The sequence below is a fragment of the Rhinolophus hipposideros genome, assembly GCF_964194185.1.
Source record: "Rhinolophus hipposideros genome assembly, chromosome: 11".
Classification (NCBI taxonomy): Eukaryota; Metazoa; Chordata; class Mammalia; order Chiroptera; family Rhinolophidae; genus Rhinolophus; species Rhinolophus hipposideros.
In genome coordinates, this window is record NC_138057.1 from 71,813,116 (window position 1) to 71,828,255 (window position 15,140).

At 48.0% G+C, this 15,140-nt stretch overlaps 1 protein-coding gene across 3 annotated transcripts in view; it reads right to left on the reverse strand.

Moving 5' to 3' along the window:
- The window catches only part of GGTA1 (glycoprotein alpha-galactosyltransferase 1 (inactive)), a 65,282-nt gene that overhangs the window by 24,006 nt on the left and 26,136 nt on the right, over positions 1-15,140 (reverse strand). For all 3 annotated transcript variants that reach the window (XM_081065267.1, XM_081065268.1, XM_081065269.1), the window contains exons 2-4: positions 12,412-12,527; positions 4,354-4,442; positions 1,589-1,624 (exon numbers count right to left, since the gene is read on the reverse strand). In XM_081065267.1, the coding sequence (XP_080921393.1) occupies positions 1,589-1,624; positions 4,354-4,433 (116 nt within the window). In that variant the 5' untranslated portion in view covers positions 4,434-4,442; positions 12,412-12,527. The remainder of the gene's footprint in view (positions 1-1,588; positions 1,625-4,353; positions 4,443-12,411; positions 12,528-15,140) is intronic.

Genomic DNA, 15,140 nt, shown 5'->3' on the forward strand with positions numbered 1-15,140 from the left:
TTTTTTTTTTATAAACCGCCAGCTGGCAAAACACAGAAGTAGAGCTGCTCTAGCTGAAGGAGAGAGTATATAGGCCTGACACTGCCTGAACCTCTCCTCCCTGGGGCAGCTCCCAGCCCTCGGCTTATCATCCAGGGAGCCCAGGCAGGAGAGAGGGAGAAAAGAATGATGGGATGGGAAGTAGGGGTGGGAGACGTTAATACACAACCCTGAGTCCTGGCTCTGCCCCTTACTAGTTGTGTGGCTGTGACAGAACACTTCCCTCTCTGAATCTTGATTTTTCTCCTCTGAAAAGTCAGATAATAATACTCAATAAGAATAATAAACAACCTACCATGAAGGCAGCTTTAAGACTAAATGAAATAGCATACATAAAAAGGGCTTTATAAGCTGAAAGTTACTGTAACCAATTGTGATTTAATAAAGAAACCAGTGCACCTTTCCAAAACAGAAAAAAACAACGATCTCTCTTGTTCCACTAAGAGAATTCAGGTTGCTGCAAAGCCAGCAGTGACAGCCTCGGGAAATCTGAGGGTCTCTGAACCAGAAACTCAGAAAACTGTATCAGAAGCCACCTTCCCCACCCACATGCAGAACTTTCCACTTATTGTGAGAGTCTCCCCAAGGTGGGGGCCTTCGGGGGGAGGGAAAAGAGGAGAAAACAGGAAATGTCATCCCCTTCAATTGGGCAATAAAGTGGGGAAGTATGCACAGAAATAATATTAAGAAACCTGTTTGAATGTTCGACTTTCGAGAAGTGTTTGAGATGGTTTATGATTCAGAAGATATGATTATAATAAGTAGGGAAATAATGCAAGAATACAGCAAACAAAAGGGAACAGAAAAAGAAACATTTCTTTAGTCACCTGGTAGGTATTACTATTTTCACATGACCTGGGTCATCCCAGCCATTTGTGAGAATAAAGGTTTTACCTTTGTTTTCATTTGTAGCTAAGATATTGGTTGAGTGGGTTTGGGGACATTGCCAAGATCCCACGGCATTCTGTAAGCATAAAAGCCCAGATTTAATGCCAGGGGATAAATTATGTCAGAAATGCAGGCTGAGGAAAGTACAAGCAGTTAGGCACCACACTTTGCTCTGAACTTCCTGGGAACAAAGCCAAAGATAGAAAAATCAACGATTACATAGTTCTCATTGTTAATAATAATAATATAATACATACTAGTTAATCAGGAACAGGAACCACAAACTTTTTTCATGATCTTTTGTCTCAAAGAAATTTCTTGCAAGGGTCTTTATACAATATGTAACGGGCAGCATAAGGGACGATATCTACCCTGATTCTTTTTATTAGCAAGGCAGGAATGGTCTCCAAATGACACCACTTAAAGAGACATTTAAGGAGAAAGAAGCAAGAGCAAAACACAGCCACAGTTCTATAAAGGCACATCTAGGGGGCAGGAGGAATGTGGTCAAGATTCCTGGGAACCCATCCCTGCCTCCCACCTCTGACCAGGGCTCCATCGCCAGCTCCATCACCAGCTGCCATGTTAAGAATGGGCTGTAAGAGGTGCAAGAGTGGTCATGGGAGACGTCGCAGAGACATCTAGAATTCAAAGCACTTACTTTGAGTGATATATCCACAGGAACGAGCCTTCTGGACTAAAAGCAAGTGAGAAATAAAAACATATCACGTTACTTTTAATTCTGAGAAAGGCTATTTTGCAAATCATTATCACTGAAGCCCTGGGATGAGTTGAAAGCCTGGGTTTTAGCTACTCCTAGGTTTCCACCTTCCTTTGAGATATACCAATGTTCTCAAGAGACTGGGAGGTACCGCTGCGGTCACTTCAGTATTACCCAGAACAAGGAGAGCTCCGAAGAGTCTCATAATCTTCCTAAAGAAAAAGAAAAAGATGACAGACAGTCCTCCGTTGTCCAGGGGTGGTTTCAATGAGGGAAAGAAGCTCCACGGATGGGTCCCTTCCTGTCACCTCCTCACGAACACCATGGCCCAACCATCCCTCACCCAGGATTTAGCTTCCCCCAGAAAACAAAACAACGGCTGCAGAGAGAGCCGAGTGCCACATCCAGCTCAGAGCCTCAGAGGCGCAGCGTTCCTCTTCTAGAAACTTGGACTAACACTTACCTCTCAGGGCTGTTGTTCTAAGACTGGAGGGAGTACACAGCACGATTCCTGGCACCTGCCAACACTCAGTAACCAGGAGCTGCTGTCGTCATCACCGTCACCATCATTATTGTTTCATTATAACTGCGAAAGTTTCCTCCAGTTAAAATGCTAAGATTCCCCGCACCCCCCCCCCCCCGCCCTTCATCCAGCCCCAAATCGTATGCGATCCCAGATGGCATTGTCTCAGGAGGCACTGCTGACGACAGTGCTCTCTACCAACCAGTTGATTTAGTCATTTTAAAATCCCTTTTGGCTCGGTGCCACCCACCTGTCTAATGTTTGTGCCCTCGGCTCACCTCAAACCGTCACATGACCAATTCACAAGGTGGCCAAGGATCTGCTGCCTTGTAAGTCCCTTGCAGATATTCAGGTGGATTCTTCTTGAAGAATCATGTGGCCACTATCTGGGTGCCGGGCCATAGCCCTGAGAAGCAGCCAGAACCTGCTCCGGCTGCCGAGCAAAGACAGTGTGCCTGCACTAAAAATGACCCTCCTTGTGGGAGGCGAGTGCCAACACGCACATTTGGGCCTTTGGCTCCCTTCTGTTAATTTCGTGAACCACCCAAAATATAGAAGTACAACTCTGGTGCCGTTCAAAATACCAAGTTTATCCAATCAAGTGTTCAACGCTTGAAGGTTATCCACACAAGCATCTTAACTCAGGGCAGAACCCCCAAAGGGCACTTGTTCTTCTCTTAGAGACTTTGTTTTATCTGCTAAAGTCCCCTGTGCAAGTCTGCCGCCTGGAACAGATGGTGACGGTGGTGATGGTGACGATGATGATGATGACGATGATTTTGATAGCAGCAACTAGCACTGACTGCTTAGTAAGTCCCAGACATTGCCCCAACTGCTTTATACACAGTAACTCAATCCTCCCAACAACTGTATGAAGCACGTACTATTGCTCTCCCAATTTTAAAGATAGGGAAAATGAGGAACAGAGTGGCTGGGCAAGTTGCCCAAGGTCACAGAGGAGGTAAATGGTGGCCTAGGACCAACCCCAGGCAGCCTGGCTCCAATCTCCAGTGAGGATATTTCCTGAGTCCTCAAGTGCTTCAGGGAGGCTTGGGGCCTCTGCACTTACCTCTGAGTCACCTTTTCTTTAAACTAGAGGCCCCTAGTGCCCTCAATCTGAAAGACCTGGTTTGCAGACCCCTTGAACTTGGTCATACTCTATTTGTTTTTTCTTAAAATGAGTTAGTTGTTCAGAATGAAACAGAATAACACCCCAGAAGCAGTCAGATCTGTGCAGCACTCTGGGGAAAAATAGCTCCCAAATTTTGGAGCAGCTCTCCTTCTATTGAGGGACCTCAAGATGCAGTTCCTTTTTTAGTAGCCGAGATGGTCCTACTGGCTCATCAAATCCTGGCATTTAATAATTGAAAGAGACATTCACATGTTAATCCAGACCATCACCGTGAACTTGACTAAAACACTTTGCCATAAAAATATTAATGGTGTCGAGACAGCTCTCCCTGCCCAGAGTCGTACAGTGGACTTTTGGGATAAAAGGCTGAGCTGTGTCAGTGCCTCTTAAGTCAAAGTGGAGACTTCTTTCTGTCAGAAGCCTCTCCAGCTGGAATCTCTGAGGCACTGTCGTTTCCAAAAGCACAGAAGCAGCTCGTATGTTTGGGGTGAATCCACTGGTGAATTTGAAAGTGAAATGTTTAATTCACTTTGCTGTCCAGTTAGAAAAACAAAAAAACAAGAAATGAAAAGTTTTAGCCAGGCACAAATGAATCACCAGCAACTCAAGTGTATTTTGCAGCAAAGTCAACAACTTGAGTTGCTCCTTTAAACGGCAAATATCTTAGTATTGCAAAAATCAGGCTGCGTTTCTCATGGAATCTGGGTCTGAAATTTCTTAAGGTACTGTCCATATCTGGCCATACAAATAATTTAAAATTACATTTTGAGCTTAATACAGCCATACTGTTTCTGGATCTAGTCTGGCCAGAACTGCCAAAGTACAAAAATCAAGATATTAGGAACATAGCCGGAAGGAAGATACTTAATTAGCCAGAAGGTACTTGGAGCTCTAATGCTTTTAAAAACTGCTCAGGGCTTAAAGAGACAGGATGGGTGGAATCTCTTCGTTATGGTTTCAGTTAATGCTACTTTTAATTCAACGTGGTGACTTGGTTAATACTAGGAGATTAACTTCCATCAACATCATTTCATTGTGTTTCATAATTACCTGTTGATATATTCCCAAAACACAACAACGACAGTTGACACAACCAGCATTGACAGAATCACTTTTCCTTTGACATTCATTATTTTCTCCTGAGGGGAAAAAAAAAAAAAAAGAAAAAGAGTTGGGAAAAACAGATTCAGTAAATCCAGAGCGAGATACCGTTTTTAAGAAATGCTTCTACCTGTAACCTCTCTAAAAGGAAAGGTTTATGAATATTTAATTAGCATTAAGGAGTGTCCTCTACCTTAAGTTGCGTAGGGCTGCAAAGGCAAATTAGGCCACTTCGATGAACGGACAGGGTTGCTTGTGTTGGGAAGGATGCTAAGACCACTTTGGGGCTCAGAGGGAAAGTACCTAATGATCACCAGGTCCGCTGTGGATGAGGGAGCATCAGAAGGTAACTGCACATGGTCCCCATGGCCTCCAGCCACCCGCACTCAGATCACCCCATTTCTCAGCCCTGACTGTGGGGAACCATCCATTCCCTCGCTTTGCTTCCCTTGATAGACTGATGACATGCCTGTGCCCAGAGTGGGAAACCAACCCCTCGGTCCTTTACCATCTAGGCCCACCCCCTTCCCACCCCCACCCAGCTCTTCCCCTTCACACGTACAGTAAGCAAACAATTGGTGCACAGTAGGCACGTGAATATTTCTTGATCGCTGCATGAAATTGTGGTTGAGGGGGGTGGGGTGCTGGGTGGAGAAGAGCAGGTGGGGAAGTACTTTAATTTGGGTAGTTGGGGAAGGCCTCGCTGGGGAGGGAACTAAAGCTTCCCAAGGGATGGGGACAGGACGGAAAGGGGTGAAGAGGCTGTGAGAAGGGATGAGACTGTTTCAGAACTGCATCTATGACAGGCTGCTGGGTGAAAAAGCTTCCTGTGTTTGCAAGACACAAAAGCAAAAAACTTGAACCAAAAGAAAATAGTGACGTCCCCTCCTCACCTGAGTGGCTGTAGTAAGGGTGGGTTGGTGGTGGCAGGCAGTTAGAGGGTGGGCAAGGCAGACAGAGACTGGAAAGGTGTGGAAAGGGGGTGGGGATATCATCTGATCAGGCTTCAGAGACTTGTCTGGGTTCTGGGGGGTTCTGGGGGTTCTGGGGGGTGGGGAATGGATGTGGTGACAAGGGCAGATGTGGAGACGGGAGGTGGCAGCCTATTCTAATGGCCAAAAAGAGGGGGTGGCCTATGCTGAAAAGGTGGCAGAGGGGGTGGAGAGAACTGCAAAAGTACAAAATTAATTCCTGTGCTTCGGAGAGAGACTTGACAGGACTTGGCTGGTGACTTAGACATCAGGGATGAGGGAGAGGGAAGAAGCAAGGTTTCTGCTGAAGCAGGTGGGTTGTAGCGTTTCCTCAGACAGGCTGGAGGAGGAACAGATTTGGGGATGAGAATCATGAATTCCCTTTTGGACATGTTAATTTCAAGGGGCATGTGGACACCTAAATGGAGATTAACAGGCAAGTGATCATTTAAGTCTCAAGTTCATCGGAGAGATGTGGGTGGGATATGCAACTGGAGGCGTCTTCCACATGGACGGTATTTAAGGTGAAGGCAATGAACTCCACTACCCAGGGAGAGGATGCAGAGAGAGAAAAAGGAAGGAAGAGGGCCTTGGGCTGAAGGAACATTTAGAGATAGGACAGAGGAGGAGATGAGAAGAAGAGGCCGAGGATATAGGAAAATCAAAAGTATGAACACCTGGAAGCCAAGGAGCGTGGCTAACTTTGCCATTCATCAACTGTCATTGCCTTTGTGGAGCCACTTCCCACCCCATCCCTCCACTTCACTCCCACCCTCCGCCCTGACCGCCAGTGAAGCCTCCTTTCTCTCCTTGGCTCCCCCGTCATGCGTCTGAGCTTCCTGAGGCAGCAGCAATGTCCTATTGAACCCTGAAGCGCCAGTGCCCCACACAGAGCAGACGAGGCCCTCCGTCAATGTTTGGTGAGTGGATGACATAAATGAGAATGACACCTGTCAGGGGACAGGTTATTTTCCAATTCTTTGCAAAGAGGGTCTCAGACGAGGCCAGTCTTGGATCTCATGTGCTGTATCCCCTTTGTTATAAATTCGGTTAAAGAGAAAGGACAGGGTGATCAGCCGTGACACGCCAGTCCCCCTCACTTAGAAAGTGAGCTGTGTTTGGAAACAGAAGAACCAGGGCTGAACTCAAGGTCGGAATTCCACCTCCAGCCTTCAGATGTGCCTATGACAGGTGGCATTCCACAGACCCCGAGAAGATGGGCCTGTTGGGCTCCATGTAACTGTCCGTCTTGAGCTTCCTCCCTTTGAGTACCTTGTGAGCTGGCACATATGGCCTCCAGCCCATGGCAAAGTCACAGAATGCAACTGCATGCAACTCAGCCCCACTGTTGAAGAAACCCACTTGAAGTTTACACCAAGAACACTAGCATTAAGTGCTAGAAAAGTCCTGGGTTTGGGAGCAAAGCAAAATACAAGATCTGGGTTGAGATGGCAGTCACCTCTCCATGCTTCACTCTCAGAGAAACAAACATGGATGGTGATCAAACACGTGGGCTGCGGAATGAGGCGGGGATGTGAGTCCCAGCTCTGGCACACACACCACTGGGTAACCCTGATCACGTGGCCTCATCCAAATCTCCGAAAAAACTCTGAAAAACCAAAAGCCTTTTCGTAATTCAACTGGCATCATGACCCTAACTGACGTGAGGCTATTTCTAATCTTTATCCCACTTTTTAAACATGTAAACATTTCTTTGCACAAATATCGATGTATTTTATTATTTGGTGCTGCTCCCCGGGGGTGTTACATAATATATATATGATGATATATAATATACACATATAATGATCTATAATCCACACCCGACAAATTCTGCATTCCAGTGTAGCTGGCCCTGGGGTTTCAGAAAAAGGGATTGTGGACCTGTAATGGATCGTACTACATTGGTTTCCACGTCTTTAAAATGGGGATTAAAATGGCTGTGATGGCTATAAGATAATGTCCATAAAATCCTTAGCATTGTGCTTGGCACCATATAAACGCGCAGAAAATGCTCGTTCTTATCACCGATGTCCATAAAACAGGCTGTTGAGAGGATGGTGAGCTAGCACAGTGCCTGGTACTTAGCAGGAGCTCAAAACATCATTGGAGGGGAAGGAATGAGGGTTTTGGAATCAAAACAAGTGCAAATAGACGCAAATTAGGGACGCTAAAGGTTTATCCAGGCTGTTTCATGCTGCAGCCTGATTAAGAGATCCTCTGAAGGGAGGGGACAGGACTTTGATTTTCTTTGATCAAGGCGGTGGGGGGGCGCTGCTAGATACCCTGCTGGAGCGGAGGAGGCGACAACACTGATAGAAGTGCTAGAAGTGTGTCCCAGGCTTTATCAGCCCCGCTTGTTGAGAAACAAATGCAAATTATCTCCGAAGGTAAGAAACATGAATGGAGAAACACTCTTAACGCTCATGAAGAACACTGCCGCTTGCATCAGGGAGGGCCCAAATCAGACACATCTGATGCCCTCCTCCGTGCAAGTGTTTGTGATTTTTCTTTTCAGAAATCAGCATCAGAGACAACTCGTGAAGTCCATTTCTTTCTGAACTTCATAGATCGCTTGAATCGGCTTACTTTCTGCTGTGGCCAGTCGTCACCCTTGTTGAAGATGTAAAATTGGAAGCTGCCCAAATGAGCCAATAATGCAATCCTTCAGCAAAGCACTAGAAATAGGTGTAGACATGCTTCCTGGAATCTGGAATCTGCAGTTCCAGGGAAGGAAGGGTTGGCAGGGTGGCCAATGGATCTTTTAAAACATTTCGATTTTTCTCTCTGGACAAAAATGAGGCATTTGGCAACCAGCGTGACCTGAAAGTCCTTCTCGTACGTGTCTGTCTCTGAGAATTTTCAAAACTATGTAATTCTGAAGATCGGTGGTTGACATTCTTAGCCACCTACTAGGGAACATGGGGTTGCTTCTAAATTCCCCACTTCAGGAGTAGAGCACAGAATTAGGACAGCTGGATACTGACAACCCGCTCGCTCCTCAGGGGACTTGGTGACTCAGCCACATACAATCCCACCAATGCCCTGGTGCCATCTCTCAGGCCCTCTTGTCACGGTGCTTCTCATTTCTTTCTGAATCCACTCTACCTCCTATGAGATGCTCCTGGGCCACTCCCAGCATCAGCCCTGCAGTGGTTCCCAATTGAAAGGCCTCCTGGAAAAGGTGCTAAAACCATGGGGCACTTCCCAGGGCAGGGTCGTGTTGTAAAGCCTGTCATTTCTCCAAGTTCCATGCTTCACCCTCCTCCACTCTCCTCTTCCTCATTTTCCACTTCTTTTTCTCCAGCGTGTCAGACAGACCTTTTTCTACATGGCCCATAAATTAATTCTTCCTTACCCACCCACAACCTGACACACACACACACACACACACACACACACACACACACACACACATACACACACACACCCCTCCCCCCTTCAGCCTGGGCTAAGTGAAGGTATTCCTTCCAAACAGAAATCCTGTCTGAAAAGAATTCTAGTGCCAGGGGAAAGGTGACCATCTCAGCTGAATAACAGAGCACTCAGAAGCCCTGGAAAAGCCATTATCTCCAAGAGCTGGAATCTGCAGGAGGAAAGCAGTGGCAGAGGAAACCAAACCTTCCTGTAGACAAAGAATGCTCCTCTCTGCCTGTGATTCTTCCCGCAGCCCCTGAAACCCGTCCCCTGCTCCCTAGAGCTGTCCCTGCTCACTCAAGCCTCTGGATGATTAAGATGGGGTCAAAGACTCAAAGATTAAGATGGGGATACAAAGACATGTATCCAAAAGGATACATGTCAGGTAGTGACAAGTGCTGTGGGTAAGGAACTGGGGAGGGTGCAGGAGCAAACTGGGTATTAGAGACTTGGACAAAACCATCTTCCATCCTCCATGCCCTCCACTGTAATGTTCGGGTCCAGCATTCCAGGTAACAATTAGGCCAGTGTTGTCTCTTGTAGCAGCAGTCCTAGACTAGGCCTTGGGCAAATTCTCTGACTCTCTGAGCCTTGATTTACAAATACAAAATGGAGCTTCAAGCACCCTCCTCTAGGAGTCTTGAGGGGACAAAAGGAGACGGTGTATGAAACACATTGTGCTATTGGTTGGTAAATGCTCCGCTCCCTCGAGTGGCAGCCATACTGATGGTTGTTCTTTTTAATGCATGGCTCTGAATGCAGAGCTGTGACTTCCTTTGAGAGGTGTCTCAGCCGCCCCAGGGTAGCATCGCCGGAAGCTCATTCATGGGCAGGCCCACTCCACCCCCACTGTGATTACTGAGATCCTCAGCTCCCCTTCCAGGCAGCCAGCTCAGGGCCCAGCAGCTCACTGTCTGCCCCACTGCCCGAGCTGGGCCGGGTGGGAAGGTGAACACACCTGTCCGTCAGGCCCTGCTCCCACAGAGCTGGCCTTGTAAACTGGGGTCATTCATGAGTTTCTCTGGACTTTGTCTCCCCATTCCTGAAACAAGTCCTTCGGACTTCACTTTCCATGACAGGCTTTCCTGATTGACCCAGGACCTGGGTGAGAAATTAGCCACAGGATGGAAGTCTCATTATAGGAGGGCAGTTCCCTCAGCCACACGGAGGGCATCTTGTTGCCATGACCACACGGATTCCTTGCAGTGACGGTCAAATGATAAGATTACTGACCAACACAAGTTGAGTGCAGAGGCCTACTTCCCTGGAAGCTAATAAAGCCAGGTGTCAGACCCCCTTGCAAGACTGGGGTGGGGAGTGGGTAATGCTTCCCAGAGGCTTCAGCCTTAGTGCCAGGCCAGGGGCTGCAGGTGGGGCTGAGGGACTAACCCCACTACCTGCACATACATTTGCATCCCAGTAACAACCTGCCCCACGTGGACATGTTGAGCACCCGGGAGCCTTCCGGGCCCCGATTTTTTTAATTTATTGGGGTGCCGGGCCCCGATTTTGATCGCAGGGAGAAGAAAGGAGCTGAATCAGACACTGCTCTTATTTGCTGCTCAGAGGTCATGCTCACGACCACCTCATGCCCACACCCTCCATCCCATCCCTCCTGGGTCAAAGAGCTGAGTTCTCTGGTGCTCTGGTGGGAGCCACCTGAGCAAGAAACTGCCAAAAGAGTTACAGTGTGGCATCACCACTAACAAGGTGTAAAGCTGAAAGAAACTTCTAAACTCTCAGGAATAAAAAGCAACCGTTGATTAATCATGCCAGAGGCAAAACTGATTTGTCTTTCTTTTGTCTCTATTGAAAATGATAATACAAAATCATTGTCAGATAAAGAGGCAATCCAACAGTATGCAACCAAAATAGGACAGGTACAATAGACACCTTCATAATACTAGTCATTTTTATATCATTTTCATATCATTTGATTATGATGGTTTCTGGATTCTGTCCTACTTGGAGTATCTGTCAGCTGTTATTGTGAGATCTCTTCTCATATTCTAAAGTCATTCAAGTTGACCCTTGAACAATGCAGAAGTTAGGGGTGATGACCCCCATTGAGTTGAAAATCTGCATGTAACTTTGACTTCCCCAATCTTACCTACTCATAGCCTACTGTTGACGGAAGCCTCACCAATAACATAAGCAGCTGATATTTGTTACATGTACTATATACTGTATTCTTACAATAAAGTAAGCTAGAGAAAAGAAAATGTCATTAAGAAAATCATAAGAGAAAAATACGTTTATAGTATTTATTGGCAAAAATCTGTGTATAAGTGGACCCACCCAGTTCAAACCCATGTTGTTCAAGGGTCAGCTGTATCCATTTCCATACCTAATATTGCATTTGCAACTTTGCGGTCTTTTTCTAAAGAGGGCCCTGCAGCACTTGGAGTTTCCCCACCTGAAGCAGGCCAGGACCAGCAGTCTGTCAAGTCAAGCCTCACACTGACCCTGTGAAGTCCCTCTAGAATTATCCTTCTTTGACAGGTGTGAGGTGAAGTAACTTGCCTGATGTCACACAGCATAAAATGGTAGAGCCAGGATTCGGGTCTAGGTGTCAGCCTCCCGTGCCACACTTTTCAGCACTCTGCTCTCAGTAAACATGAGGGTGCTCCCATGGCCTAATCACACGGGTCTGTGGCTCCTCTGCCATTCCCAGGTACTTCCTGGGTGCCTAGTACGCGTTTTCTTTACTCACTACACCTTGTTCATCCCTCGTCCTGGTCGGTGCAGCGACTTTCCAGCTGAGGAAAGTTCGCTTTAGTGGAAGCTGAGATCACACACAGCGCTCACCCAGAAGGGGGTGAACAGCAGACCCTCAGGCATGGGGATGGTGCTGGGGCTGAGGAGGGAGAGTACTGCTTTCCCCTTAAACCGCTCTACACTGGTGGGCATTACAGGGAAATGCTCCCCAGTGGAAGACACGTGGTACAGTTCACAGGGGGAAAAAAGTGCATGGATGGCTTTTTCCAGTTATGTTTTCCATTATGAGGGTCAGGTAAACACAGACAGAGGAAACTAAGACACGAGTCTCAGACTAAATAGAGGGCTAACTGTTGCTACAGCCATCACAGACGGAACAACCTGTGCACTGAGGTATACAGCTTAGTCGTGCCTTTTCTGGAATCCCTTGCAGGAAATCTGAAGCCTGGATCCAGCCAGCTTTTCCTTGCTGCCTGGCCCAGATATAATTGTGCAAGGGTTTTTCCAGGAGAAGTAAGGTAGAGTAAACAAACGAAGGGTCTACACTACCCTGAGAGGGCTCTGCACCCACCCACAACGCAGCCACCCCAGGCACCAAGCCTCATGCCCCTGCCCCTGCTCTGTCACTCTGAAGGCTGCAGAGAAAACTCCATGCCAAGGGGAGCACCATCCAGCAGAACTCAGCAAAGCCTCTAAGCCAGCATCCCACCAGCTCCCACTTCTACAGCCCATGCCGTGGAGAGAAGCACTTGGTCTTCTTCCAGAAATACTAAGGGGGACCAGTAAGAGGTTAGGGGGAGGGCGAGGGTCCTCCCCCAGGTGGATCCATGCTGCGGCCTGCTCGCAATTCCCCCAGTGAGTCCCACAAGGCAGACGTAAATCATTTCAACATTTCACATACCTCATCGTCTGCTTCTCTCCCCTCAGAGTAAAAAGCAAAACAACAAAGTTCTATTGAGCTTCGTTCTGCAGAAGGAGGCAGGGCTGGGAGGAAGGGAAGGTGCTGTGGTCCAACTCCTGTCAAAAGAATAAACAGCTGTTTCAGGACAAGGGGCGTAGACAAATCCCACAGCTGCCAGAGGCTTTGTTCCTCGCTGGCCCCGGGAAACCGGCTGTTTATCAGGCCTGTTGACTCAGAGCTGCAGGCCAAGGCACAGAAATTTCTCTCTGGGCCCATGAGCAGCCCGGCCTCCCTCACCAAGGGAAACTACGGGTCCAAACTCGGCCTGCTGTTGGAGGAGGGAAGGCCGCCACCCCTGAGAGGGACACACAGACTGCCCACATCACCCACTCCTTGGCAAAAATGGGAACTGTTCTGAACCCAAACGACCCCAAGTGACTATTATCAGGAACAGCCAATGGAGAAGTGAAAACATAAAAAATATACTTTACATGCAGAGGGGTGGGTGAGAGACAAGAGTCCTCAAAACTCTCGTTGAAACACTACCTAAATGGTCCTCGGAGTAAAGCCTGTCTCTACATCCTTCAGGCGATGGAAGTTGTTTTGTTTGAACGCTATTTTTATAGAATGTTATGAGATCTCCCGCATTGCACACGAAGCTATAAGAACTTTAAAAGGTCATAAGGCCCAACCCCTCTCTTTGGCCGAATAATGCTTAACCCTTCCCACACCCACCTCCTGCTCCCAAAATAGAATTTTCCAGCTGGAAAGGACCTCAGAGCACTGCATTTTCAAACATCGAAAACAGCTCAAACTTTTTCAAAAAACACATGAAGTCATTCTCAGAACTCCACGATGTGAAACAGAGGACACAGAGTGCTTTGGCTGAAGCAGGGAAATGAAGCTCGAAGGCCCCTACCCAAATCCTCCCAAAAGGACCCCGACACCTCCCAGGAGTACAGTCTGGAAACCCCAGACTAAGGGGAGGGAACCAAAATCCACCAGAAAGGAGCCAAGGATTGCTCCCCACCCTTAAGTTATGCCTAATCCTGCCTTTCCCTCCCGTTCTCCAAAGGAAATTTCACAGCCCCCTCCTCTGGGGGCATGAGCTAGTTGGCTGCAATCTTTAGGGTCTAGAAGTTCTTCCTAACAACTTGCTTAAATCCTTCCGGTTGGTATCTACCAAAGCTGAACAAATTCACACCTGATGACCAAGTCATTCCACCCCAGGTTTCTACCCCTCAAAAGCACACATAAGCGTGGGATTCGATACACAGCAGTGAGAATGGACCAGCCACAGCTACAAACATCAACGGGATGAATCTCACACACACAGCACTGAGTGGAAGAAGCCCTCGACAATTCCACTGATTTAAAGTTTAACAACAGGCAAACCCCATCTGTGGTGCTAGCAGTAAGGATGGGGTGGGAGAGGATGGGAGGGGGCCCAGGGGCACTGGGGGGTTGGTTATGTTGTTTCTTGAGCTGAGTAGTGGATAGACAGGTGTGTTCACTTGGTGAAAACACATCACAAATGTGACTTTTCTGTGTGTATGTTAAGAACAAAAATGAACAGGAACCTTCCTGCTGGAAGTTGTCTTCTCTCAATCATTCTGTCTTCCCCTGACACTGGCTCGAGGGACCATGGGCAGCCCTGCCTTTTCCTTCTCTCGGGTTCCCTGCCCCAAGACCAAGCACCTCAGGAGGGGTTCACGGAAGATGTGTTGCATTAAATGCTCCAGAAATCTTAACCTATGGTCAATGGGGAGGGGAAAGATAACAGTTTGAAGGCCAAGGAACTGGGCTAAGATAAGTTGGTCCTTTTGCCAAGCAAGCACCGATCATGGGTAACGTGGGTCTTTCACTTTCCGGTTTACAAAGCAGCCTGTGGGGACAGAGTCCCAGAGAGCAGTTTCCAGGCTCTCAGCCTCACATGGCAAGGTGCTGGCTCGGTTATTAGATGGCCATTAGCTGTAATCAGTTAGCCACTGATTACAGTAATCAGTTAGCCACTGATTAGTTAGTGACAAAACCATTAGCCACTAATATAACTGCCGTGGCTGGGCTAACAGGGGTGGATTGCTGCTAGCACGTTGGTTGGCAGGCAGAGAACAGGACAGCGAATTGTGGATCGTGTGGATCCTACTTCCTGTGTCTTGCCCGGCCACCAGCGAGACTGGGGTGCAGGAAGACCCTTCGCTGGGGTACCGGCAGATGTTTGCTTTTGTGTCTCAACCAGCCGCCATCAAGAATACAGTGGTATGACACCCCTATCTATGGCTCTGTGGGTGTTCCTTTTTGGCCTCGCCATATCCTGCGTTCCGGTGTGGGGAGAAGGACCAGAGACCCTGCATGACACGTGGCGCAGCGAGCAGGGTATGGTGCCGGTCAAAACTCTTCGAAGGATGGTGGTGCAGTTTGTGCGTGTGAACACTCAGCTTCGGGAGGCCCATGAGGAGCGGTGCTGGGAACGGGAGGTGTGGTCTGCCTGGGAGACTCGAGCCTCAGGATGGTACACCACCCTCTTGGCCATAGAAGGCGTTGCCTTCCTTTTGGTGGTCCGCTGCTGCTGTGGGCTCCTGGAGTTGTGGACAGCTTACACCGGGGCCATCACCCACTCGGACACCTGGCACGGCAAGCAAGATTCCAGCCAGATAGGAATGGTGTCTGACTCTGGGCAGGAGGACATGTGATCCCCACACAGCGTGTGGTGCCCGGTGGCCACTGTT